Here is a 25,508-nt window from a genome sequence, read left to right on the forward strand (position 1 = left end):
ATAGCGGTCAGTCCCCGTAGTCGGGGGCTGAGAAAAGTCTGACACCGCCACTTCAATATCGCGAACGAGATACGGGCTGCCTGTTCTTTGGGATATCTTCCGATCGAGGAAATATATCGTCCACCATAGTCTCTTGCGATTGCGGATTTCGTGTTCGGGTAGAATATCCCATACCCTTTCCTCGTTAAGCCGTGCGCGTATGGCGAGTTGTGCCGCAGTGGAGATAGCCTGTGATGCATCGTAGAGTAGTTCCGATTGCATGAGATACTCCGAGCTGAGGGCGTGATACTGAATGAGGTAGATGTCGATGTGCTTCAGCGACGAGCAGTGTTGGATTAGCTTGCGACCGCGAAGGAACAAGGACCATCCACGGCGGACTTCATGAAGGGGACACCCTGATACGCAGAAACATTCGGCAACAGCAAGTATGTTACAAAGTAGGGCGATGATGGAACAGTCTGCGAATTTCACATCAATGATGGGTTGACTGTTCGTGTGCCCCAGCCGTTGCAGCGTGGTATGAATCTTTGCCTGCGTCCCGTCGCGTTCGATGAATGGAAAGAACGAATCTAGGTCGCAAAAATATACATCCAGTAGGAAAATCAGTCTTGAAGGAGGAGGAAGTTCCACGGGGAATATCCGATCCTGGACGGTGTTTCGTGTGAACGGCGGGCTTCTGGCTTCACTTGCTTTTGGATGTACGAGCTCGCGGAGGCATAGAAGCTGGGACGAGAGTGAAACACTTTGGGGCCGGTGATCCTGGACGTCGTACGCGTCGGTCTCGTCGTCATCCCAGTCTGGAGATGAATGGTTACTGTTGACGCCACTGAAGTCGGGCTTGCTGTATTGCCGTCAGTCTCATTCAAGGGCCTAGAATGGGAATCATACCGGAAGAGAAGGCTAACTCCATCACTATCAGGACTGTTTGATTGTTGCACTGGACTAGATTCCTGTATTTGCATTCCTTTCGTGTTTCCTCGAGCGTCACTGGGTGAATATCAGCAACCGCCAGCACGACGTGTAACTAAACAACGTACCTCCCATCGGAATGGCTCCTTTTCGTACCCTGCTTCCTGCCTCGTCGACTCTGAGGCATGTATATACAGTCCTGGCCTCTGACTCGGCAATTGAGACAGACCTTCTCCCCAGAGCACTGCGCACTGTTAGAACAACCCACTACGAAGACGAAAGGAGTACGGTAGAACAAACCTTCACCTTCCGGCGCTTGCAGTCCTGGCTGGGCAGTCATCAGTATTAACAGAATAATACACTTTCAATAATATCAGAGGAATACCATGCTCGCCCGATATACTTCATCCGCTTTCCGTCTGCTGTCCGCAGGGCTCTATCAACGTGCTCTCGAATATTAGGAGAGTAACCGGTTACCTCCAAGGGGCAGACAAGGCTCTCCTCAACAGATTGTTCCATAATGAAGTTCACACGGGTCAGTATGATGTACGGGTCCATGAATTCAGTGAGAAGAGGGGGCCCATCTCCACATTGCGGGGGTCCGGTCTATAAATGTAGTGAAAATACACCGGTGTGGGGGAGCACGTCCCTCAATTCGTATTGGCATAATATTTCGATTTCAAATTGTAATTACATAAACCGTCCCCCAGTGCATTCAATGCAAGTGCCAGTTACATACGAAGACAGTGGACTGGCTAGAAATAGCATCACCCGCGCAGCCTCGTCCGCCGTCCCAGGGCGACCCAGTGGGATATCAGAAACGTCTCGCCACTTCTTTGCATTTTCGGGGATTCCAAGCCTGATAGACTGGCCTCCTAGCGACATTGCCTCCGACTCACTTGGTGGACGCGTAATCCGCGTATCAATCCACCCATACGCCACTGCATTAGCTCGGACGTTGTATCTGAAACAAAAATCAGTATCAACATGTAGGCCGTATATCAAATAGACTCACCGTCCCCATTCAGACGCAATGGTTTTTGTAAGTCCCACGACTCCAGCCTTGGCCGTTGCGTAGTTGATCTGGCCCATCGATCCATGCAGGCCAGACGTGGAGGACACATTGATCACCGTCTTTGGCATCTCCCTGTTGGCCGGGTCCATCCAGTGCGCGGAGAGCGCTCGTGTCATCCGGAAGGGCACGTAGTTGTGGATTTTCATGATGATGTCGAACTTGTCCTCGTCCATCTTGTGGATTGCACTATCGTGGCAGAAGCCTGGACAGCAATCAGCACACTTCTGCGATCAACGTTTCAGACATACCAGCATTGTTGATGAGGCAGTTGATCTTCCCCCATCTCTTCAACACACTCTCCACCAGCCGGGGTGGGAAATCCTCATCAAGAACGTTGCCAGGAAAGCTTTCTGCTTCGCCCTGGAATTCACGAATCTCTCTTACAACGTCCTCTGCTTTCTCTTTATCCAGATCACTAATGGCGATCTTGGCCCCTCTCTGCCCTAACAGTATAGCGGCTGCCCGTCCGATTCCTGGAAGTAGTGTTAACGAACATATCTTCGTTTTACAGACAATACAAATTTACCTTGAGCACCTCCAGTGATAATGACTACCTGGCCATCCATACGACTGGGGTCTATGGCCGGATCACTGGGTTCCAGGTGTTGATGGATTTGACGTAGTCGCTCGCCCATGATGAAGTGTAAAGGCTAATAAAGGGAGTCTGATAATACTAGAGGGTTTACTAGCACATCAAACTTATTAAAACATATTTAATGCCCAGCATATAATGCCCAATATTTAATGCCATGGTTTCTTATTGCCATCTCCCGAGGTTGTCCTGCTTCGGAATTTTGGCCCAGTCTCAATTTTCCGAACACTCCGGGGTCGGCCAGAGCTCCCCAGATTTTGGATATTTATATTGTATTCGCCTGGTTAATTCTCGTGTTATCATCTTTTTAAAACTCAAGTTTACTCAAGCCTTATAAACATGCCTTCTGCTCTCACATCCGAAATCCCCAGTGCCGATCCGGCCTGGCACCGCCAGGACGACCACCCATTCTACAAGCCCAGCCATTACCGTCTGCAGCGCTTCGTCCGCGAATACGTGGACAGGTACATTGCACCCAATGTCGAGGAATGGGAGAAGGCTGCGGAAATCCCTATTGAAGTAGGATCCCGACTGAGCTACATGTTGGTATACGGACTTACAGATTCCAGGCATTCAAGAGACATGCTTCTATGGGCTTCCTTGCCGCATCGGCATTTCCTCTTCCAAAGGAGTATTTGTCTGGGGTTACTCTTCCGGCTGGGATAAGCATGGATGGTGAGAATAAGTCATTACCGTAGCGGCCAGGTGCTGTGTTATATAACAATAACGCTAACAGATATTCAGAATGGGACGAGTTCCACGACGCCATTGTATGTAGCACCATATCCACTACCCAGTACACCCACTAATAAATGAACAGGTCATTGACGAGATGGCCCGCTGCGGCTGCCTCGGGACGGTTTGGGGCATCAACGGCGGTGCCAGCGTCGGCGGACCACCCATCGACCGATATGGAACGCCGGAGCAGAAACAGAAGTATCTGGCCCCTTTGCTCCGAGGCCAGCAGAGACACTGTCTGTGTGTTACCGAGCCAGCTAGTATGTTGCACATCACATTTTCTACTAGAACGCTTGCACGCTAACCATCAGTGCTAGTCGGGTCCGACGTAGCGGGCCTCACGACCACTGCGACAAAGTCTGCAGATGGAAAGTCCTATGTGATCAACGGGGAGAAGAAATGGGTTACCCAAGGCCGGTGGGCAGACGTTGGCCTGATAGCAGCTCGAACGGGCCCGCCGACTGCAAAGGGGATCTCGGTTTTCATTGTGCCTCTGACAACGAAGGGAATTTCGAGGCGCAAGATGGAGAACTCGGGTGTTAGCTCTAGTGGTAAGATAGCCCTCTCTATACTAAAATTCCAACTAACTAATATTCTGTCAACAGGGTCCACCTTCATGGAACTAGACGAAGTCGTCGTCCCAGCAGAAAACATGCTCGGAAACGAAAACCAGGGCTTCGAGATAATCATGTCAAGTATGGTCCACTACATTCCAGTGTTAAGCTACAACTAAGCAATCATAGCATTCGCCCACGAACGCCTATGGGTAGGAATAACAGCGCTGCGACTGTCCCGGGTCGCATACGAAGACGCCTACCGCCACGCCCTGAAACGCAAGACATTCGGAAAGCCGCTCTTCGAGAACCAAGTCATCCGGCAGAAGTTCGCCAAGATGGCGAACAGACTGGAACCGACCCAGGCGTACATCGAGCAACTAGTCTTTCGGTCTGTGCGGATGCCCGGGATCGAGTTCTCGCCGCTGGCAGCTATGCTGAAGGTGCAGGCCGCGCATCATCTGGAGAAGGTATCGAGGGAAACGCAACAGGTGTTTGGGGGGCTTGGGTATTCGAGGGGTGGACAGGGGTGGCGGGTCGAGCAGATCAGTCGCGATGTGAGGGTTCTGGTGGTGAGTGGGGGGAGTGAGGAGATTCTGCTGGATATGATTGCAAAGCAGCAGAAGCGGTTGGCTAATTTGTAATTGTTATATTTATATTATTTTAAATACATCATAACTGAGACGTCCGAGGTTGCAACCGCCGGACTACCATACCAGCTGCTTCTGTAGCCTCTTCCCTACCTCGCCAGAAAGCAGGCAACGCCGTTGCAGCCGCGGTCAGTTTCTGCAAACCTACCATACCACGAACTGCATGGTCATCTGGGACGTGATCCCCTGGCTGGTTCAGGGAGTGGTTGAATACTTCTAGTGAAATCGGCCCCTTATATCCTGTTGCCAGAACCGCCGCGGCAACCAGCTCCACGGGCATATACCCACCACGACTCTGTTCCATTGGAAATAAACGATGTCCTCGAGACCAGGGCAGAAGGGCCGGTGTATCAGGCTCTGCAGGACGAATAGCTGCAGGCTCCACGAGCTCCGCATCACCACATTGGAAGAAGAAGATGCGATCCCCAGGAACCGTCGCAGCCAGGGCCGCAAGGGACGCCGTGAGAATGTCGATCGATTCCTCAAGCGTCGAAAAAAAGCGCCCATGTCCTGCTGGATTATGCGGATTTGCGAATTCCACCGCAAGCACATTAAACGCGTCCACTATCAGTCCGACGTTAGGGCGATTCGCGAACCGCACTGCCTCCCACGACGACGACCAGGTATTTCGCGCGGCCCATGACAGACCCTCGTAGCCGACTTTAAGCATCGGACCCCTGTCAGCCCTTGCATACTCCGCCGCCATATCGCCAAGCTCAGCCAGATCGGCTGCGACCGTCTGCAAATCCGAGGTTACACCGCAGTCGGTGCGAATGCTAGCGCACATAAACACGAGATCGGTGTCGAACGCACGCATGAATGGGAACCGTTTCGCCACGAGGTCCAGTGTTTCGCGGCGTTCTGCAGGATCCTTGACGCCCTCGATCTTGCGCAGCGGCTGGGTGCAGGCAATGCGCATGCCAAGGGATTTTACTAGATCGCCGAGTTTCCGGGCTACTTGTAAATTCGCAGCCGTGGGTTCCCATAGCTGGTCGCCTGGAAGATTGTGTTCTTCGAGATACGCGGCCCAGCACTCGTCGAAGAGGTCGATCCATTTGTAGCCGGTCCTTGCGGCTGCTTCGAGACGTGGTTGTAGGCGGTGCTCCCTCCAGTTGCCGAGGGAGAGAGTGGCGATACCAAACTCGTTGGGAACCGTAGATAATAATGATTGTTTTGACATGTTGGCAAAACTCCCTGGCGTGTAGAAGAGAGCGATGTGCCTCATCTCATATTTTACAGTAGATATTTCCGGGGAAGCGTTTAGCCAGACCCCGCGTTGCCACCGGCCGGTCTCTATTTTAATGCACCGGCTGCACCCACCAGATAAGACAAATATCCCTTCAAAATAAAAAGGCTATATTTTACAGCAAATCCCCAAACCCGGGCCCAAATATCTCGCGGAAAAAGTCCGCAAACCCGTCACCAGCGACACCAGTCTGGTCGGATATTGCCGGCGTCAAAAATGGGTCCCAGTTTGAGACCAGCGGATTTCCCTGGCTCATCTCGGGCCCAGGCTGCCATTCAGACGGTCGGCGGCGGGCGGCATAATCCTGGGTGTGTGGCGGTAGCTCTCCTCCGAGACCAAGGGCTCTGGCGCGGAGGATCATCATAAGATGTTGGCCCAAGAGCGCCGCAATACCGAATCGATGCGGAGGCGTTGTGCCGGCGCGCTGCAGCTGCAGGGCGACCTGACTTAACAGAGCCAGCAGTTCGACATCACTTCCTGCTCGGGGTCCATATAGGGCAGGAAATATTTTGAGAGTCAGAACGGCAGCGTAGGATATCATCGCCCATGTCGGAGCCAGCATGCAGTACAGCGGCTCTCCTACAGTCGTTAAGTCTCGCACGGCCGTCTCACAGCAGTTGACGGCGCTTTCGAAGCAGTCTTGTCGGATGGCGTCCAGGTTTTCCGCGCGGGAGATCGAGTCGCTTAATGCTAGTGACAGGGTCCAGAGACGTCCGTGCTCGTATACATAGTGTAGAAACGTCATGGAGACTTGTTCAGGGGGTGAAGCGGAGGCGATGTCCGCCGGCTTGGAAAGCCACGTATTGCACCAGTCGTACAATGAAGTATCAACCAGGTCTCGGACCCAATGGGCATCGGACTGTGAAAATTGTGCTTGATGTTTTAGCTCCGTCTGTAGCGACGCCAGCACCTTGCGTAGGATAATAAATGCGCTTGTATATTTGTCCGTCATGTCCGCCAGTGGGTGCAGCCACCAGGCATCGATAGACCGAGTCAAGCTGGTCTCTGGAAAGCTCTGCAGTCGACCTCGTGCGGCACTATTTGCCCTCTCCCACAGGAGAATTCTCAGCCAGGTTCGTTCGCGGTTGCGAACCATTCGCTCTTCGTAGACACTTCTGTCTGTCCACTCTCCGTCTAGAGATTGCCGGGCTACCTGATCAGCCTGAGAGCATGGAGACGGGAGGTTCCGATCCCGCTGCGATTGAGACGATCTAGAACAAGCAGTTGGTCCTTCTTGGTCCATTCCCAGATCCGTTGCGACGCCTATTGCATACATTGTGTACAGCCATGATCGTTCCTCGGTCAGGGTTTTCGCCGGCGTAGCGGATAGGAGTGAAATATAATATCCCTGGACAATCTCGACCGACTTGTATCCGCACGTATGTACGTATCTGGACAGTTTATCCCCGTGCCGCCGTAGACGCTCTGCAATGGATGCTGAGGCAGGATCAAATTGGGCGGTTAGCGCGAGGATCCAGGTAAACAGAAGCGAAGAAAGACAACGGACGGATTCCGGCGTATGCAGCACTGGGTCCAGTATCCCGTTGATAGGGTGTAATCGCGCAAAATATCTAAACGTGTTAGCCTCACTCGGAGGGAGTGGTGAATACCTACATCGGGAATAAGTGATGAGCGTCGTCCATCGTAACAAGCCCCAGTTCGACTGGATCTAGGTCTGGACCGATGTCGCGCTGACGAACACCTGTCCGTTTAAAGTAATCCAGGGCCTGGTGTCCAGCATCCGCAGTATTTAGCAATGTATCCAGGCCTTGGACGAGACTCGCTCGGTCTAACTGCAAACCCAGCGAAACGTATCCAGGTCGGTGCAGAAGACGGTGTCCCTCGGATTCTCCCCTTTGGCGATCCGATTGCCTTCTAGATGCTGGGCTAGACAAGGCATTCACTGACGCTGGACTCGTTTCCGTTGCCTGAGCCGCATCGGACGCAAAGGCCAGAAGCGCCAATGGGTTACTCATCGGTTCCTGGACGGGCTCTACTTGAACCTCCGCGTCTTCCCAGTGATCCGCTTGAATTACGGCCCCGGGAGGTCTCACTTCAGGCCGGGCTTCGCCAGTCGGGGAGAACCTCGGAGTATCAGACTCATTCGCCAAGAAAGAGTCAAAAGCAAGGCTCTCGTCTGCCGGTAGCGACACAGAATCATACACTCCTTCAAGCCCGTGTGAAATGTTTGCCTTTTTCGCCTCCGCCTGCAGCTTCCGGTACGCCTTCTCGAGCCCGCGATACCGCCCCAGAGCCCCTCGCCGCCTGCCCAGTGGCCGTGACTCGGGGATTTTGCACGGGCGATTAGTCCGTTTACACCGATCGCATGGTTCGGATGGGGAATTCTCGTGTCCTTGGGGTCCAGTTCGCGTGCATTTCATCTGCATCGCTGTTAGTCCAATTCTCGGTGGAAGGGGGAAACGGATACCTTGAGCTTCCGGCAGGCCTCGCATGCAGCTGCGACTGCTGAGCGGGCCTTTCCATGTGAGGGCTCATCACGATACGACGGGGTCGACATGTTGAGATGGTTTGTGAGAGATAGACTGGAGATGCAGTGAAAAATGCGGGGACGCTTCACTTTGCTGCCTGAGGCATAAACCCGGCCAGTTTATTTGGTCACCGGCTAGGTGGTGCTACTCACGCCCAGTATATTTATGCCGAAGGCCACTCCATGATTGAACAGGATTTTTACCACTGTCATCACTTGAAGTCAACCTAGTTTCAGCTCGCGATGGAATCAATCAATGTCGACGTGCTAGTATGCGGCGGAGGAATGTCGGGCATGGCGTGTGCCTCCTTCGCAGCACAATCTGGAGCTAAAGTGTTGGTGGTCGAGAAGCAGAATGCTGTGGGCGGATCGTCCAACTACTCTGCAGGCATGTTGTATGTAACATTAACCATTGCTTTCTCCCTATTTACTGACAATTACAGCTGGGGCCCCCAATCGTACGAGAAACTGAGATCGTGGGTACCCGATGGCGATCCAGAACTGCAGCGCGCCTGGTTAGACGACTACCTATCAGCAGTGCAATGGATGCGCGAGAACCAGGTACCTACAGCGCCTCGCTTTGATGGAATCATGACAATCGGTACAAGCTATTCCAATTCGACACTTAGCAAACCTCTGTGCTAATACACGTTCCACAGGAATTGGATTCCCGATCAAGATCCCCCACCTCCACGACCTCCATCGCCGCCGAATTGAGTCCAGCCAGACCGGTTCGGAGATCTGGACAAACACCGCGGTAGTCAAGCTTCTCCAGGAGCATCCTGGCGTCTCGGGCTCTCGCATCAGGGGTGCCATCGTTCGTCGCGAGGCGTCCAATGGCCAACCCGCGTCATACTTCCAGGTCACAGCCCAGAAAGTCGTCCTAGCCACCGGCGGTTTCCAAGGCTCGTCTCGTCTGACCGCGGAATACCTAGGGCAGGGCGCGGACAATGTATTTGTGCGTTCCAATAAAGGCTCGGTGGGGGATGGGTTGAATCTCGCTGTTGGAGCTGGCGCCGCGACAAGTCGAGGCATGAATACTTACTACGGGCATCTCATGGCTGCACCCCTACGCGCCGACCAGGTAGATCCAAAGGACTATCTGCCATTGGCTCAATACCGTGCGTACCAGAAATGCCGCATTCTTTCCGGGTTGTTAAAGATATCTAATGTCACACAGAGAGCAAATACTGTCTCCTACTCAACGAGTCCGGGCGTCGTTTTACCGACGAAACCATCGGCGATGAGATAATAAACCAGTACCTCGCAAAGGAGGAGAAACGTCGAGGATTCCTGATATTCAAGTTCGTCTCCCACGGTCCGACGAATGTTAGTGTCTATACTAACGTGCGTATCCCTACAGTGAGAAAACCCGCCTGCAGCACTGCGTAAGTGCATTATTCCCCAACGCCGGTGACATCGATCGTCTCCAAAAGGCTCGCGAGCATGGATGTAATGTCGGTACTGCATCGACACTGGGTGAACTGGTCCAAGTACTCGCAGGATGGGGAGTTGATGGCGTCAACGCCAGGCGAACGATTCAAGAGTACGACAGGGTGATCCGGCAAAATGAACCTGGGCTAGGGCTCGACGCCCCAGTTGGGCGGGGAGGAGCACCTCCCACCGCGCTGGTAGAAGGAGAAGGCCCATTCCACGCAATCGAAGTTCAGCCATCGTAAGGACGGCAATCCTAGAATGTGTCTACCACAATACTGACGATATCCCAGTATCACCTTCACATATGGCGGAATAAAGATCGACAAAGAGGGCCACGCCCTGACCGCAGACAATAACCGAATTCCCGGCCTCCAGGTCGCAGGCGTCGACGCTGGTGGGTTCAGTAACTTGGGGTATGCGGGTGGATTGGCACTCGCATTTGTGACTGGTTTCTGGGCTGCGAAGGAGGTTGCAAGAGAACTGAAGCTCCCTCTGCCAAAGCTTCCGCCTGCGGATCCGAGGGATGCTGAGGCTATTCCGGTCAAGGGGCGACTGTAAATAGACAGGCGTGGCCGGCCCAAATGCGGACAGGGAATTATTAGACTAATCTATTCCACATTGTAAGTGACGGCTTTCGTGTGTACAACATGATGCTCTTAGATCTGTTGCAATTACAAGGCAACTTTACACTTGGCTGTCCTCGTGAGTTACCAGGATGAACATCGCTCTATGAAGATGTCGTGCCAGGTCATAGTAAATTAAATGCAACGGAGTGTGTATTCTAAGACACGAAAGAATAATCAGGAACTAAATGAGTGGAAGGACTCAATCCAGTTCGGGAACATGCGCAGGGCCACACATTCTGGATTGAAAAGAGGACGGAAAGGTATTCAGAGTTTGCGCTTCTTTGCTGGCCGTTCCTTGCCCGGTGGATCCTCCTCAATCAAAGCCTTGGCCTTGAGTACCAACCCGATCTCCTTCTCGTACTCTGGACAATTGACTGTTCTGAACACATACGGGCAGGTTATCCCAAGGACCCGGTGTCCATCAACCCTGCTTTTCCCCTCGTGAGGCTGCAGGAAGCAGAATGGCAATGCCTCGGAAGTATCAGATGACCATTCAAACCGATCACCAAGGTCACTCATAGTTTTGAATCCCAAAACGGGGGTCTGCGCCAGCATATCTACAGCAGATTGGGCGATGTCCTGTAGTATGTAGACAATGTTCCCCTCTCGTTGTTCAATATCCTCCGTATATCTAAGTTTTATCTGGTTCCTTCGAGTGCTTGCATAAATATATCATTGTTCTAATACCGCTCTTTTCCGTCCATGGGTACCTGCCATTATATATATTGGTTCATACACGTACTGCTATAATGAGTCATGCCGCAGTAAAAGATAACACCACCCTGCTCAAAGACTCCTCCCGTAAAGATGGCATTTATCAATCCACTAGGATGTTTGAGTCAACTTCCAGTTGTCGCTGTGTCCGATGGCGCCTTTCCCGCTATTCCTGATACGATCGGACATCCGAGATCCCGTGAATTGATTAATAAGCGACATCACTGTCGTCGAAAACACCACCAGCGCTGAACACTGAACATCTCTCATCCCACTCAACCCAACTCTGCAACCATGGCCGAACACCCATCCTTCACTCTTTCTGCTCTCCGTAAGTTCTCTTACCGCATGCAATATTCACGCCACCGCTGATCTCGAATAGTCTCCGCTGGCGGCGTCGCCGGCTACTTGAAGACGCGCTCCACGCCTTCTCTAGTGGCTGGTCTTGGACTGGGTGTATCGTATGCCGCCTCTGGTGAGCATTCCCGACTGATAGCTAAAAATCTACTGACAAGATTCAGGCTACCTTCTCAAGCAAAACAAAGACTACGGCGCTGAGCTTGCCCTTGGAAACAGCCTGCTCTTGCTCGGTTCCGGAGTCGCCCGGAGCATCAAAACGAAGGCAAAGGCGCCGGTTCCGCTTGGACTTGCGGCCGCTGGTCTACTGGCATCCTTCTACTATCAGAAGAAGGTCCGAGAGTTCCGCTACGGTGTTTAGCTTTATTGCCCCCGGCGTGGCTCTTCTGTACGATTACTAGTATCAAATGTACCATATCTCCTCTCTAATGGTTGATTCTGTTACCTTCCATTCCTTGTATTCATTCCCGGCCATGCATGACCAACTGCACACTAAATGAAACATCATGCCGTCGCAGCCGATACAGTGTTGTTGGTCCGAATTCCCAATGCAATATCAGCTTCGATCCGAGAACGCCGAGCCTGCTCATCGGCCCCAATATTATCCTTGAAAACATAGTCCATCTCCTCCAACGTGCGTCCATTAGTCTCAGGGACAAAAAACCACGACCAGATGAGCGACAAAGTACAAAACACACAGAAGAACACATACGTTCCGTAACCTGTATTCTGCACCAGTGGGGGAGTAATGAGCCCAACAATGAAGTTATTGAGCCAGTTAGACATGGTGGAATAGGCCACGCCCTTCGCTCGAAGAGACGAAGGAAAAATTTCAGCCGGCATCGCCCACGGGATGGGGCCCCAGGTTGCACCGTATGTCAACATAAAGAAGCAGAGGAATGCAACGCAGGTCCAGGCTTCAGCTGTGTGGGCGGGCCAGCTATCTTTGAACTGGCTCATGAGAACAGCGATGATGAGGTGAGAGATGACCATGCATGTTGCTCCTCCGAACAGTAAAGGGCGACGGCCGAATCGGTCCATGCCCCATAGGGACCAGAAGCACGCCACCATTTGACAGATGTTGACGACGCCAGACATGTTCAGCTGCATTTCATACTCCAGGCCCATGCCCTCGAAGAGGCTGGGGGAGTAGTAAATGAGTGCATTAACGCCACCAAATTCTGCCGCGCTGTCAGCTACTTTTCTTTCGTATGGAAGCAATGGGGCATACGTTGGAAGAACATCAGTCCGATACCGACATGAGTCCGCTTCAGACACCCCTTGCGAAAGCAGTCCAGATAGCTCCAGATATGCAACATAATGCGGCTGAGGATGCTTCCATTCTGGAGCCGTGGGTGTCGCTCTGCACTTGCCTGCTTGCAGTAGGCAACTTCCGATCGGATCTCAATCCATTCTCGCAGGACTCGAGCATCATTCTCGTCGGCTCCACGTAGCTTGCAGAGAGCCTTAAGCGAGGCTTCACCTCGCCCTCTTCCAGCCAGCCAGCGAGGAGAGTATGGAAGAAACGGAACACCGAGCCCTAAAATTATAGCAGGCACCATCTGAGGATATCAGTAGTGGATGCAATATGCGATGAGTGGGGAAATACCTGAATCAAGAATGGAAGACGCCATGACCATTCACCAGCGATGAACCGGGTCCCATAAGTCGTATAAAAGGCAGCCACAATTGCAATCACAATAGACAACTCCTGCATCACCAGCAGGGTTCCACGGATCTCCGGCGGCGCGATCTCTGAAATATAAAGAGGGGCCACCATGGCCAGCATGCCAACCCCAACACCACCAACGAAGCGGGCACCCAGCAACATCTCAAAGCTCATCGCTCCAGTCTGCAGGGCCGATCCAAACAAGAAGATCAAGACCGCCGCCATGATGGACCACTTCCTCGATATCTTGTCTGCAATCCACCCCTGGTTCATTGCGCCAATAAAGGCCCCAAGCTCGATCATGGCCGTCAGCAACCCTTTCTGGAATCCAGCTCCAGCAGCGCCTGGAGCCACCTCTGGGAACATTTCCAGGAACTGATCCATGGTAAGCGTGACCGAGACAACACCTTGGTCGTAGCCAAACATTGCACCACCAAGCGTTGCGAAGGCAGCGCACGCGGTCACATATTTGTTCTTGAAGGCACCTTTGAAGCCTTTCGCGCAGTCAGTGCCTATGTATTATGTATCAAGTAGAATAGCATGAGTTGCATACCACTCGGCCCGTATGGCTCCCTTGCATTTTCCATCAGAACAATTCCGCCTGCGGGGGAGATCTCGCCGTGCTTGCTGCACTCAACGTGCTCTGAATCGGAAGGGGGCTTCTCCATAACAACGATGGCTGCTGATATACCGATGGGTGAAAGTGTGAAGCACTGAATGCAAAATAGTAATCAAGTATGAGATGTAGAGACCGGTGCAGACTCAACACGGTACCGGACTGCGTACTGTGGTGAGGATTATATCGGAATACACCCGGTGCCTGTTTAGGGTTTCCTCCCCGTCTCACTCCGCCACCCCCGCAAGTCGACGATCTCGGAGATGCAATGACGCCTTCCCCATGGGCCTGCAGATGCGCTATTTTCGGCCGGCTTTGCACCCATGCTCGGGCACCAATTCCGAACAGCCAATGGAAGTACGTGGTTTCCCACTGGACAACGTTTAGGCTTCAGATCTTATGTATTGGTGGTGGCTTGTGTCGGACATAAGTCGCCGAAAGTTAATCCAGTGTCAAAGAGCTTTTGTGGAATAGTGGCCAATTTGGAGTAGTCCTACAGAGCCCGTGGACAACAAGGAACTTTCTCTACTGGTTCGTAGTAGTTTCAGTATCTCAGCCGCAGCATTGGATTCACTAACAAAGTAATCTACATCAATCGCCCAGCGTGAATCCCACCCGTGATCAAAAGATCATCCGACGTATGATACGCACTCGCATCCGACAGAAGATACACAATCGGGACCTTCAGGTCCGTCCGGTCACCCATTCTACGCATAGGAGGCTCGTTGTTCATGATATCCCCTAACCAAGGGAAGCGACGGCACTGATCCAGAGTCATATCCGTGGCCATATACCTTATTCAGTTAGTTTTTATTAGTAGAGAATTGTGTTTTGGTCGACTCACCCAGGGGATACACTGTTCACACGGATATTCTTAGCTGCCAGCTCAACGCCCAGGGACTTCGCGAGTGCTACTACAGCTCCCTTGCTGGAGCAGTAGTCGCTGGTCGTCTGGCCTTTGCTTGCGACATAGGCGGCAATTGACGCAATGAATACAATTGAACCTTTGCATCCAGAGTGAGGCGAGGGGTCCTGCTTATCCATCTGCGCGGCTGCAAGCTGGGCGGCGTAGTATGTCCCGAGAACATTCACATTGAATGAACGAGCAACTGATTCTGGTGGACGATCGAGGAAGGGCTGGTCCACACATATACCAGCTGCCGTAACTCTGGATATTTGAGCATCAGCGTGCTTCGCTGGGCGATGTTTCTGGGGAGGTCATACAGGCCATGAATTCCACCAAAGTCCTTGACAATCTCGTTAAATGTACCCTTGAGGAGCTCGAAGTTTGTAACATCGCTCCTATTAGCACAACAGGTTAGTATAAACATATCACAAAGTGTAATGTATGACATACTTGTAAAGCTTGACCTTCACGCCGTAGTCCTTTTCTAACTTGTAGTAGTGCTCGTGCGGCGTGTCAATGTAGTCGATAACAGCAACATTGCCCCCAGCCTCCGCGATTGCGAACGCGAACGCCAGTCCAAGCCCACGACCACCGCCGGTGACAACTATCGTCCGGCCCTTCAGAGACAGAAGGTCGTGAATGGTCCTGGTAAGGAAAGAATCGGTGTTGTGTGACATGGTGGCTGGTAGTGTGTGCAGACGAAATATCAGGGGTTTGATCAGGTAAATAGCTAAACTTGATTGATATTTAGAATGCAATATTCGACTTTTCGAAAATGTATGATTCTAGTCACCAGCTGCATATACCCGTACGGAATCCTACCACCGCGGGCATATTCCCGGCCTGCACTCGGGGGTTTAGATACACTGACTTCGAATCTCTATACCGGAATTAGAACCGGTCCAGACTCGGAATTAATGCTCCAACTGGCGCTTCCGCAACTACAGCCTTTATTCGGGGTCGTAAACATTTGGGCAATTCCCGGTGGAAAGTGTTCGGTCGAAAGCACGAAAGGGCGTGAACAGTGGCTCAGAAGCCGACTACATACAAGGGTTTCCAAATCTTTCCAATCCATAACCATCTCGCCAGCTCCTGAAGTCCTTCAATCCACAGCTTGCGTGCCAGTAACGATTCACCATGACAGTCATCGACCCCAAGAGCCAGCAAGCGCTGGCAAACGGAACAAGCAAGCCAAACGCCAGGCTAGACGAAGACGACCTCGCCGTCCTAGCTCTACGCAATTTCATCTTCGACATATGCAACCAAAACGGCGGCGGTCATGGTGGTTCTGCCATTGGAATGGCGGCCATCGGCGTTGCTCTGTACAAGTATGTGATGCGATACAACCCCTCGAACCCAGAGTGGTTTGACCGCGATCGCTTTGTTCTTTCAAATGGTATGTATCCCTTCCTAGCCGGTAAAGGCTAGTTCAATGTTGACAATGCGTTCTAGGGCACACTGCTATGTTCCTATACGCCCTGAACCATCTCACCGGCTTCGACGACTGGACTATGGATGAAATAAAGGGATACGGTAGTGCAAAGACAAACGGATACAAGACTATATGCCACGCCCATCCTGAGATTGAGGTCCCGGGTGTTGAAGTCACAACTGGGCCTCTGGGCCAGGGTATTGCCAACGCTGTTGGCCTAGCCATTGCGTCTAAGAACATGCAAGCCAAGTTCAACCGGCCAAGTTTTGATCTGCTCCAGTCTCGGGTCTACTGCATGACCGGAGATGGATGTCTCATGGAAGGAGTGGCACTCGAGGCCATTTCACTAGCTGGTAATCTGGAACTCGACAATCTGGTGTTGATCTATGACAACAACCAGGTTACGTGCGATGGTCCGCTCGACTGGATCAACACTGAGGATGTCAACGCAAAGATGCGCGCGAGTGGATGGCATGTTATCGAAGTCGACGACGGGTCTTATGATGTTCAAAGAATCGTGACCACACTGCAATATGCAAAGACATTGACCAAAAAGCCCATATTCGTCAATATCCGCACGGTAATTGGCCTCGGGACGGATGTCGCGGGCACTTATAAAGCGCACCACGGAGCTATTGACAAAGCCAGCATTGAGGCTTCAAAACGTCTTGCAGGTCAAGACCCTGCTGTAACGCACCATATTCCTCCACAGCAACTGGAATACTTCAGGGAGCGAAAGGCCCATGGCGAGAAATTAGAGCACGCCTGGAATTCTCTGGTTAACGATTACGGAACTCAGTACCCAGATTTGCTACAGGAGTTCAACACTCGTCGCACTGCTTCTTATGGGACGGAATGGCTCCAGGCCCTCAATGATCTGGACTCAAAACAATTCAAAGGAATGGCGACTCGAGAGGTTAATGGCGTTGTGATTGAGAAGCTCTGGGCCCAGTATCCAGCCCTATGCGGGGGCGGTGCAGACCTTGTCAACTCCAACAAAGTCCCCTATGCCGATAAAGACGTATTCCACCCTTCTGTTGGATATACTGGTCGTTATATCCGGAATGGAATTCGGGAACACGCAATGGCCGCTGTGGCAAATGGGCTGGCAGCGTACAACCCAGGAACATTCCTCCCATTGACTGCCACATTCCTGATGTTCTACCTTTACGTGCGTATCTTAGAGTTATTTTTCCATCGCTTGGCTAATATCTATATATTGTAGGCAGCACCTGGTGTCCGAATGGGCGCACTCAGCCATCTCCCAGTCATCCACTGCGCAACCCACGATTCCTTCGCCGAAGGTCAAAACGGCCAAACACATCAGCCTGTCGAAGTTGACTCGCTATACCGCGCAATGCCTAATCTGACATACATCCGCCCTTGCGACGCCGAAGAGACCATTGGAGCGTGGATACTTGCCATGTCCAAGCGCACCGGACCAACAATGCTATCTCTCGGCCGGGATCCCGTCGGGCCCGTCCCCAGAACAGATCGGTTCAAGGTTGCAAAGGGCGCATATGTGGTGATAGAGTCTGAAAGTGCAAAACTAACTCTCGTCAGCTGTGGAACAAATCTCCACTACGCTGTTGCAGCAGCCGAGTCCCTTACTGCCTCGGGAATTACTACCCGCGTGGTGAGCGCGCCTAGCTTTGAGCACTTCGACCAGCAGGACAGAAAGTATCAAGCGAGTGTTTTCCCGCTGGATGACACACCGGTTGTCAGTGTCGAGGAGTACGTGGCAACTACCTGGGCGCGGTATACTACAGCTAGCATTGGAATGACGGGCTATGGCTACTCGGCTTCCAACCCTAGCAACTATGACCGGTTTGGGCTGGATGCAAAGGGAATTGAACGAAGGGTGCGTAAGTATCTGGAGGAACTGAACGGCGGGAATGCGAGAATGGCGGGATGGAGACAGCTTTGACTTGTGTTATATTCAGTGTCTTTCTAGTACAGTCGTGGCTTCTATAAAATATATCAATCTGTTGGTTGCAGCTGCCTTGAGTGCATTCGGTCCCTCCTGCCATCTACAGCAGTGGACGTATCGGGAAGGAACTACTTTCCGTTATAGCTCGGTCGTCCCTGCTCTAATTGATTTCACCATGAGCAAAAGCTATCTGACGGGGCACTGAGTGGCTGTACAGAGCGAGATATGTTCAGTTCCAAATTGCGTTAGATTATCGGTTTCCGGTTACCTAGCTTTGACTTCTAGTGTGACAGATGACCCTTATGGACCGCACTAGATCAATCCTGTAGCAGCAGACATCCTGAATGACTGTACTTCGGCATTCAGGAGCTGGTCGTCGTAAGCAACTCATCCGATCCGGAAGTGATCCCGGATAGGAGCCGACGGTGTATACTGCCTGCTGCACGGCCCGGCCGGGGGATGTTTTCCACGCCACGTCCGATCTCACCGGTGTCAATTCCAGTAATTTTGTCGGGAATATGTCTGCGTGTATATGGGCTGATCTATGAGTTTATGTCCCTACTGGGGGACATTTGTATTGGCGGAACCCAAAACCCGCTTCCTCTTCCCAGGGCTTCTTCTTCAGGGACCTCGCAGGGTCGATATTTTCTAAGGGAATTCTTCTTCACAATTGTATCACCTTAGTGAGAGCTATTCACAATGTCTGCCTACGCTAAGGAACTCAATGCGATCATCATTGGTGCTGGCCCTGCCGGCATTGCGATGGCATACCGGTTGAAGCATGACTTGGGGTTCGAGGACTTCAGTATCTACGAGAAACTGGACGGTGTCGGTGGTACTTGGAGGACGAATACCTATCCTGGATGGTATGCAAATTCAACCCTTGGTGAATTCATCTAACATCCTGAAACTCAGTGGCTGTGACTTGCCCTCCCACCTCTATTCCTTCAGTTTCAACCTCAATCCAAACTGGTCCAAGGAACTGTGTGAACAGCCCGAAATATTGCAGTGTTAGTGAATCACCCTCAATTAATAACAACTACCAGTGTTAATGACGCCTAGATATGGACGACACCGTGGACAAATTCGACCTACGCCGCCATGTGCACACCTCAGTCGAATGCCTCGGCGCCGAATGGCACACCGACAAGAGCAAATGGGAGGTTCACTTAAAAGACATTGATACCGGTATGGAGTTCGTGCGATTCGCGTCCGTATTCGTGTCTGCCGTTGGGGCTATTTCATTCCCCCGCGACGTGCGGTTCCCTGAGATGGAAAAGTTCCAGGGTCCTATGTTCCACACAGCTCGCTGGGATCATTCCATCTCATATAAAGGAAAACGAGTGGCAGTCATTGGCAACGGCTGCAGTGCTGCCCAGGTAGTCCCTGCCATCGCGAAAGATGCAGGGTTCGTCAAGCAATATGCACGCAGCGGCCAGTGGTTCCACGCCCGCCCTAACCATGTCTATACCGAGTTTGAGAAATTTCTCTTTAGGTGGATGCCTCTCAAGCAGCGTCTGCTTCGTCTCAGTATCTTCCTTGCCGCGGACGAGGAAACAACCACTTACTTCCCTACGCCCAAAGGCCAAAAGGCAAGGCATGCTGTCGAAGAAGAATCCAAACGTTACATTCAGTCAATGGCACCCAAGAAGTACTGGAAGCACATCATTCCCACCTTCCCGCTCGGCTGCAAGCGCCGTATCTTTGATCCGGATTATCTTGAGTCCCTAAACCGGTCGAACGTCGAACTTCTCCCCGAAGGCATCCAGCAGATGACCGAAACGGGCATTATCAGCAGCTCCGGAATCAAGGACGACTTTGACCTTATTGTCCTAGCTACGGGCTTCCAAGTATCCCAATTCCTCACCCCCATGCAGATCAAGGGTGCCAACGGGGAGTATCTACAAAAGCAATGGGATGAATGCCGCGGTGCGCAGGCCTATCTCGGAACTTACGTGCACAACTTCCCCAACCTGGCCATCATATTTGGCCCAAACACATTCCCTGCCAACAACTCTGCACTCTTCGCTTGTGAGACTCAGGTGGCCTACGCAGTCGAGTCCCTGTTCAAACCGCTAATCGACCGCCGCGCCAGTATCATAGAGGTTAAACAAGCCGCAGAAGACCGCGAGACTAATGCAATCCACGCCCAACTGAGAAGCACGGTTTTTGCAGGCGACTGCTCTAACTGGTACATTGGCAAATTCGGCCGCAACGCAGCATCATGGCCTGGCTTTGCGCGGTCTTACTGGTTTAGAACTTACTTCCCTGAATGGTCTGCCTTCAATATGGTCGGCGGTAGCTTCCTGTGGCCGTTCTTCCGTCTTCGTCGACTGGTCAAGACGCTTTCACCGCTACCTCAGGCTGTCTTGGGTATGGCAATTCTAGCCTTTGCTACTAGGTCTTCGTTCGTCGAGACGGCTCGTATTCTTGTCCGGGCTGTGGCAGGTACATTTGAGTCGTGGACTGCTCGCTTTGCCTGAGCTTAACCATTATACTCTTCTTGACTTCACCCTTTAAATTGTCTTTTTGTTCTGCTACATCCTATGTTTGCTTTTATGCCGGTATCATGTATCGTAATTGGTTGTAAGAAAATACAGAACGTCTATCTTTCTATTTGCTTCCAATCTAATACTGTTTCTATGGTATACAGCTACTTCCATAGTATAATACGATTCATAGTCGGATCTTGCCATGCCCAGGAGTGAGGTATAACAAAAAATAAATCAAAGGTCGGATAAAGCCCAGAAATAATCTTGTACGCTCTTCAGAAGCAGACAGCACTCGATGTGAATCCAGCAGAGGGGAATTCAGCGGCCAGGCTGCGGTTGAGTCCCACGGGGAATTGCTAGCCAGATCTACTCGGCGCAAATTCAACTCGAGATCCCATCGACGTATTCAACCCATCGCCGAACCAATCGCAGCAAATACCGAATTCCCGAATAAGGTAAGATGGTTGTTGGCCAGCCGCAGCACCAGCTCGGGATTCCCTCCGGGCTCCGCGGGATTCATATTGCGAGGCCGAATTAGGGCAACGCCACAAAGCCGTGGGTATATGGATCGGAATCTGGCGCAGTTATAATAATATAACAATTCCGGTTAATGACATGTCTGTCAAATGTCCATACCCCGTCCTACTGAAAACTAAACTTCCAATATGGGATCTACATACCACGAAGCTGCTCTCGGAAAGGTAGGCTGCCGTCGCGATCTTGAACAAGTATGCAATAAGCTAATAACTTTTCAATACCCAGCTCAATGACCACTCTTTGTTCATCACTGATGCCTTTATCGATGGAAAATGGGTCAACAAGGATCAGAAATTTAACGTTTACGGTTGGTCCCGCAACCTATATAAACTATCCAGCCTGACGTATACTCTTTAGAGCCCTCGACAGGCACAGTCTTAGGCCATGTCAGCGACTGCGATCTTCAGGATTTCCAGCACGCTATCCAAAGCGCCCACAATGCTCAAGACCCCTTTTTCTCGACGACTACAGGTGCTGCTCGCGGGGCTCTACTTCGCAAATGGTGTGACCTGATTCTATCCAACAAGGAAGACCGTAAGCCATCCACATTAACCAACACATACTTCCAACTAACATGACTTATAAAGTCGCCACAATCCTGTGTCTCGAAAACGGCAAGACCTACGCCGAATCCGCAGGCGAAGTGTCATACGCCGCAAGTTTCATCTCCTGGTTCGCCGAAGAAGCCACCCGTGCCTACGGAATGACAATCCCCTCCTCAACCCCTCGAACAACCCTAATGACCCTCCGCGAACCCGTCGGCGTATGCGGAATCATCACACCATGGAACTTCCCGGCTGCCATGATAACACGCAAAGTCGGGCCCGCTCTCGCAGCAGGTTGCTCAGTGGTCATCAAACCCCCAAGTGAAACACCATATACCTGCCTCGCCTTGACAAAGCTAGCAGTGCAAGCTGGGATTCCTCCGGCGCTTATCCAGGTTTGTCCTACGAAGAACCGACAGGCCGCTACGGAACTTGCGACGAATCCGCTCGTTCGCAAGATTAGTTTCACGGGGTCGACGGGGGTAGGTAAGATGCTGGCGAAACTTGCATCGGGCACGTTGAAGCGTGTCAGTTTGGAACTTGGTGGGAATGCGCCGTTTATTGTGTTTGATGATGCTGATCTGGATCTTGCGATTGAGGGGGCTATGTTCTGCAAGTTCCGGTGCTCGGGGCAGACCTGTGTTTGGTATGTATTCTGGTTATCCTCTTATATAAGTTGCTGATCTTGATAGTGCCAACCGATTATACGTCCAAAAGGGCATTGCAAAGAAGTTCACCGTAAAACTTGTGGAAAGAGTTGCAGCCCTCAAACCTGGCCCTGGACTGGACCCATTGACTACCCAAGGGCCACTTGTCAATAAGGCAGCTGTGGACAAGGTAGCAGAACACATATCAGATGCCCTATCGAAAGGAGCAAAGGTTGAAGTTGGCGGGAATGTCGTTCCATCTTCTGGATTCGTTTTCCAGCCTACAGTCGTTTCTGGTGTCCGCCCAAATATGGTGGTGAGCAGGGAAGAGACATTCGGACCTCTTGCTCCCATAATTGAATTTGACAGTGAGGATGAGGCAGTCCAGCTAGCTAACAACACCGAGTTTGGTCTTGCTGGATATTTCTTTTCGAAGGACGTGGGCAGGGTCATGCGCGTTGCTCAGAAGCTGCAGGTTGGTATGGTCGGAGTCAACACTGGCAAGATCAGTGCTGCTGAAGCGCCTTTTGGGGGAGTCAAGGAAAGTGGTTATGGTGTAGAAGGGAGCGCTCTGGGGCTGGCGGAGTATCAGAACATCAAGAGTATAACGTTGGGGAACTGGTGATTTAGTCATGTTGACAGGTTTGAACTGCTGTTGCAATCAATATATTGACAGTCTATTTACAGCAGTAGTTATGGTAGTCAATTTGGTTGCGATAAACTACATAATTATCCAGCCACTGAATGCACACCAGGTGGTGAACAGCAGACGAGGGAGTAGTTCCAATTCTGTCAGCTGAATCTTCTCGTCGAGCAAAGTATCAGGCAGGCTCTCTCTGCACGGAGGCCTTACCGCTGCTCAACTTGGTCTTGCTGAGACAATTGGTTGCATCTCATGCATGTCAGCCAGCCACACATCCCTGACCCAGGAAGTCGTATCGGAGCCAATCGCTTCACTAGACTGTGTCAATTGCGACGCGGGGGCAACGAAGAGATAGCGCCAATGCATTCTTGTGGACCACGGTTGACGATGTTGAATGATATCGCACCGACTCTGGAGTCTGGCTCCACATATGTGAGCTGCTCCACAGGTTTGCAGGAACCGATTCAAGAAAACCAGGGTGGGACAATAATTTGTCACAGCACGCAGGAAGACATCATCGCGCAGCTGGAGGATCAACAAGGATGCTCTGACTGGACACACGCAGCCATCTGATCTCGGCGAACAAAGAACAGGACCCAGCACGGACGCCACGTTCGCCGATCGGTAGTCTCATTCTTGGGCGTGGAGTTCGCTGCTGAATTCTCTCGTGTGGTATATATTCTGCCAACAATCCCCAGCTCTGTCTACTTCCTGGTCCCATCCTCAGGCGTCCTCCAAGAATACCACTCGACCATGTCAACCACCAACGGAAATATATGGGCAGGCGCCGGCACGCCCGAAGCAATGCAGGTGATAGAGAGGTTCTACACCCTGCTAGACGCCGAAACGCCCGAGGCAGCAAAGGAAATGAGCCAGATTTGTACCGAAGACGCAGTGTTTATAACCCCAGGACAGACATTCAAAGGCCGTCACGGTAATTGCCTCCGTCCAAAGTTCTAGAACAGTCACTAACTGAAAAAGAAATATACACCCAGCGACTCGGATTCTGGGAGGCATTCCCAGGTATCAAACATGAGCCACTCCGTGTCTATGTCTCCCCCTCCTCGCCGCTGGATGTCGTTGTGGTTAACAGCGTCCTCTTTCCCACAAAGGATGGCCAGGGTACCACGTACACAGCAGCAAATTGGACTCTTGCTGAGAGCGACGGGGCCTATCTGGTTCAGAAACTTGAGCTCTTCTTGGTAAGTTCAAGTCTTGAACTGTCATACTTCAGACCTGATTATTGTACAGAATCCAGCAGCGTTTGGCTGGTCATGAGTCACGGTGCACAAATGATTTCACAGTGCGTCAAATTCGACAAAACCGGCGGATGCAAGAAACCTCCACGTTGCATATCTTCGGGGTAACCAGCCCGTTACACAAATCGAGTGAAAAGGGCATGTGACGCAAGTCCTGCAGCAGGCTTATGCATGTACATACATACCCCTCTCGTTCCTAAATATCATTGTCCTCCATAATTCTGCATGCGGGTGGTCGCCTTTCACCGCAGCCATGTGCAGCCAACACCTGCTGCTCAGTGCCACACTGCATAGAAGATGCATACAGCCTTTTAGATACACCCCGCACGGATGTGCATATGGAATCGAGTCATGCGGTTTAACAGGAAAAAGCAATATAGAGGTCAAGGCGCGTTACAGTACTCGGTTTGCCACTTCAGGGAAGCCGCACTGCCGTCATAAAGCTACATAAGACCATTCCTTCCTGCATTTATGACAAGCACTTGCTTTTTGGTTTATATCCTGCTTCTGCTTGTATCCATTACCTACTAGCTTGATATATGAGTACCCACTCAAGGTCAACATAAGCAAAATGACACAAAGCCAGGAGCCCAATAGCAGCACGCACTCCCAAAGAAACACCAAGTTCACCGGCCAAGTTGTGATCGTCACCGGTGCAGCCGCTGGAATTGGCCGGGAGGTTGCACTAAATTTCGCCGCCCAAGATGCACAAGTGATCCTATTCGACATCAACGACGCCGGCCTCCAGGAAACCAGGGCCTCTATCCAAAAGACTGGCGGGAAAGCAGGTATCAAGCTCTGCGACATAAGCAACGAGCAGCAGGTCACATCTGCAATAAACTGGACAGTTACGACCCACGGAAAAGTTGATATCCTAGCCAACCTCGCAGGGATATACGGCTTCCAGCTTCTCGCCGATTTCCCAACGGACCTGTACCATCGGTACATCGGAATCAACCTCAACGGGCCCTTCTATCTCACACGCGCCGTCCTGCCACATATGCAAGCAGCCGGTTACGGACGTATTATCCATACCTCGTCTACCGGGTACGCGGATCCCAAGCCCGGTTTGACAGCGTATGTTGCAACCAAAGCCGCTGTGATCGGACTCGTGCGTAGTGCAGCCATGGAAGCTGGTCCCGGGGTAACTGTCAATGCTGTGATGCCTGGCGTTACTGATACCGACCAAGCGCGGTCTCTAGAAGGGTTTGAGGCTCTCGCTAAGATGACTATTGAGCAACAGGCCGTTAAGAGACAGGGCCATGCGTCGGACATTGCCCACGCAGTCTCGTTTATTGCGTCTGCCGAAGCGTCGTTCTTTTCGGGGCAGGTGTTTAATTGTAGCGGGGGAGCGACATTTAGTTTTTAAGTCAGTTCAGAGGGCTAATAAGCCACCTAGGCCTTACTCTTCCCACTGAGTGTGTGTTCGCTGGGGACTTCTCGCC

The 25,508-nt window shown here is 51.7% G+C and overlaps 13 protein-coding genes across 13 annotated transcripts; 9 read left to right on the plus strand and 4 right to left on the minus strand.

The window, feature by feature from the left end:
- Window positions 1–1,599: 1,599 nt before the first annotated feature.
- ASPVEDRAFT_51050 (SDR family NAD(P)-dependent oxidoreductase) lies at window positions 1,600–2,550 on the minus strand (the record flags this gene model as incomplete). The annotated part of the gene is made up of 4 exons (XM_040814414.1): window positions 1,600–1,873; window positions 1,925–2,186; window positions 2,233–2,457; window positions 2,511–2,550. The coding sequence occupies 4 exons, from the start codon at window positions 2,548–2,550 to the stop codon at window positions 1,600–1,602; spliced, it is 801 nt and encodes a 266-aa protein (XP_040665433.1).
- A 365-nt stretch (window positions 2,551–2,915) lies between these two features.
- ASPVEDRAFT_51031 (acyl-CoA dehydrogenase family protein) lies at window positions 2,916–4,512 on the plus strand (the record flags this gene model as incomplete). Its single annotated transcript, XM_040814408.1, has 7 exons — window positions 2,916–3,095; window positions 3,146–3,251; window positions 3,321–3,346; window positions 3,397–3,574; window positions 3,632–3,865; window positions 3,920–4,009; window positions 4,058–4,512. The coding sequence occupies 7 exons, from the start codon at window positions 2,916–2,918 to the stop codon at window positions 4,510–4,512; spliced, it is 1,269 nt and encodes a 422-aa protein (XP_040665434.1).
- A 28-nt stretch (window positions 4,513–4,540) lies between these two features.
- ASPVEDRAFT_26458 (sugar phosphate isomerase/epimerase family protein) lies at window positions 4,541–5,698 on the minus strand (the record flags this gene model as incomplete). Its single annotated transcript, XM_040809909.1, has 1 exon — window positions 4,541–5,698. One exon carries the CDS (start codon window positions 5,696–5,698, stop codon window positions 4,541–4,543), a length of 1,158 nt encoding a protein of 385 aa, XP_040665435.1.
- A 181-nt stretch (window positions 5,699–5,879) lies between these two features.
- Window positions 5,880–8,282, minus strand: ASPVEDRAFT_81268 (Zn(II)2Cys6 transcription factor; the record flags this gene model as incomplete). The annotated part of the gene is made up of 3 exons (XM_040817011.1): window positions 5,880–7,335; window positions 7,379–8,145; window positions 8,193–8,282. The coding sequence occupies 3 exons, from the start codon at window positions 8,280–8,282 to the stop codon at window positions 5,880–5,882; spliced, it is 2,313 nt and encodes a 770-aa protein (XP_040665436.1).
- Window positions 8,283–8,467: 185 nt separating this feature from the next.
- ASPVEDRAFT_148695 (uncharacterized protein) lies at window positions 8,468–10,314 on the plus strand. Its single transcript, XM_040808174.1, has 6 exons — window positions 8,468–8,647; window positions 8,696–8,853; window positions 8,912–9,373; window positions 9,433–9,556; window positions 9,616–9,927; window positions 9,980–10,314. The coding sequence occupies exons 1-6, from the start codon at window positions 8,496–8,498 to the stop codon at window positions 10,245–10,247; spliced, it is 1,476 nt and encodes a 491-aa protein (XP_040665437.1). The 5' UTR covers window positions 8,468–8,495; the 3' UTR covers window positions 10,248–10,314.
- A 57-nt stretch (window positions 10,315–10,371) lies between these two features.
- Window positions 10,372–10,896, plus strand: ASPVEDRAFT_522581 (uncharacterized protein). The gene has a single exon (XM_040814613.1). It carries the CDS (start codon window positions 10,452–10,454, stop codon window positions 10,758–10,760), a length of 309 nt encoding a protein of 102 aa, XP_040665438.1. The 5' UTR covers window positions 10,372–10,451; the 3' UTR covers window positions 10,761–10,896.
- Window positions 10,897–11,323: 427 nt separating this feature from the next.
- ASPVEDRAFT_126722 (TMEM14 family protein) lies at window positions 11,324–11,747 on the plus strand (the record flags this gene model as incomplete). The annotated part of the gene is made up of 3 exons (XM_040806392.1): window positions 11,324–11,360; window positions 11,412–11,504; window positions 11,551–11,747. 3 exons carry the CDS (start codon window positions 11,324–11,326, stop codon window positions 11,745–11,747), a joined length of 327 nt encoding a protein of 108 aa, XP_040665439.1.
- Window positions 11,748–11,890: 143 nt separating this feature from the next.
- ASPVEDRAFT_26463 (uncharacterized protein) lies at window positions 11,891–15,255 on the minus strand (the record flags this gene model as incomplete). The annotated part of the gene is made up of 10 exons (XM_040809910.1): window positions 11,891–12,582; window positions 12,618–12,948; window positions 12,996–13,567; window positions 13,609–13,768; window positions 13,903–14,043; window positions 14,169–14,257; window positions 14,323–14,465; window positions 14,516–14,839; window positions 14,896–14,973; window positions 15,029–15,255. 10 exons carry the CDS (start codon window positions 15,253–15,255, stop codon window positions 11,891–11,893), a joined length of 2,757 nt encoding a protein of 918 aa, XP_040665440.1.
- A 460-nt stretch (window positions 15,256–15,715) lies between these two features.
- Window positions 15,716–17,937, plus strand: ASPVEDRAFT_127619 (uncharacterized protein; the record flags this gene model as incomplete). Its single annotated transcript, XM_040806477.1, has 3 exons — window positions 15,716–15,974; window positions 16,031–17,181; window positions 17,236–17,937. The coding sequence occupies 3 exons, from the start codon at window positions 15,716–15,718 to the stop codon at window positions 17,935–17,937; spliced, it is 2,112 nt and encodes a 703-aa protein (XP_040665441.1).
- A 655-nt stretch (window positions 17,938–18,592) lies between these two features.
- Window positions 18,593–20,328, plus strand: ASPVEDRAFT_883384 (flavin-containing monooxygenase; the record flags this gene model as incomplete). Its single annotated transcript, XM_040818286.1, is given in 4 exon segments — window positions 18,593–18,806; window positions 18,856–18,950; window positions 19,003–20,284; window positions 20,304–20,328. The coding sequence occupies 4 exon segments, from the start codon at window positions 18,640–18,642 to the stop codon at window positions 20,326–20,328; spliced, it is 1,569 nt and encodes a 522-aa protein (XP_040665442.1). The 5' UTR covers window positions 18,593–18,639.
- Window positions 20,329–21,097: 769 nt separating this feature from the next.
- On the plus strand, window positions 21,098–22,786 carry ASPVEDRAFT_51039 (NAD-dependent succinate-semialdehyde dehydrogenase; the record flags this gene model as incomplete). The annotated part of the gene is made up of 5 exons (XM_040814410.1): window positions 21,098–21,133; window positions 21,195–21,276; window positions 21,327–21,503; window positions 21,557–22,160; window positions 22,207–22,786. The coding sequence occupies 5 exons, from the start codon at window positions 21,098–21,100 to the stop codon at window positions 22,784–22,786; spliced, it is 1,479 nt and encodes a 492-aa protein (XP_040665443.1).
- A 771-nt stretch (window positions 22,787–23,557) lies between these two features.
- On the plus strand, window positions 23,558–24,082 carry ASPVEDRAFT_81276 (nuclear transport factor 2 family protein; the record flags this gene model as incomplete). Its single annotated transcript, XM_040817012.1, has 3 exons — window positions 23,558–23,738; window positions 23,786–24,006; window positions 24,056–24,082. The coding sequence occupies 3 exons, from the start codon at window positions 23,558–23,560 to the stop codon at window positions 24,080–24,082; spliced, it is 429 nt and encodes a 142-aa protein (XP_040665444.1).
- Window positions 24,083–24,634: 552 nt separating this feature from the next.
- Window positions 24,635–25,432, plus strand: ASPVEDRAFT_26468 (SDR family NAD(P)-dependent oxidoreductase; the record flags this gene model as incomplete). Its single annotated transcript, XM_040809911.1, has 1 exon — window positions 24,635–25,432. The coding sequence occupies one exon, from the start codon at window positions 24,635–24,637 to the stop codon at window positions 25,430–25,432; it is 798 nt and encodes a 265-aa protein (XP_040665445.1).
- Window positions 25,433–25,508: the final 76 nt, after the last annotated feature.

The sequence above is a fragment of the Aspergillus versicolor genome (assembly GCF_001890125.1).
Source record: "Aspergillus versicolor CBS 583.65 unplaced genomic scaffold ASPVEscaffold_3, whole genome shotgun sequence".
NCBI classification, from domain to species: Eukaryota; Fungi; Ascomycota; class Eurotiomycetes; order Eurotiales; family Aspergillaceae; genus Aspergillus; species Aspergillus versicolor.

Coding starts and splice junctions, on each gene's coding strand:
- ASPVEDRAFT_148695 (XM_040808174.1), top strand. CDS start 8,496: ATGGAATCAATCAATGTCGACGTGCTAGTATGCGGCGGAGGAATGTCG. Junction 8,854..8,911: donor TGATGGAATCATGACAATCG/GTACAAGCTATT, acceptor CACGTTCCACAG/GAATTGGATTCCCGATCAAG. Junction 9,928..9,979: donor GCAATCGAAGTTCAGCCATC/GTAAGGACGGCA, acceptor ACGATATCCCAG/TATCACCTTCACATATGGCG.
- ASPVEDRAFT_522581 (XM_040814613.1), top strand. CDS start 10,452: ATGCAACGGAGTGTGTATTCTAAGACACGAAAGAATAATCAGGAACTA.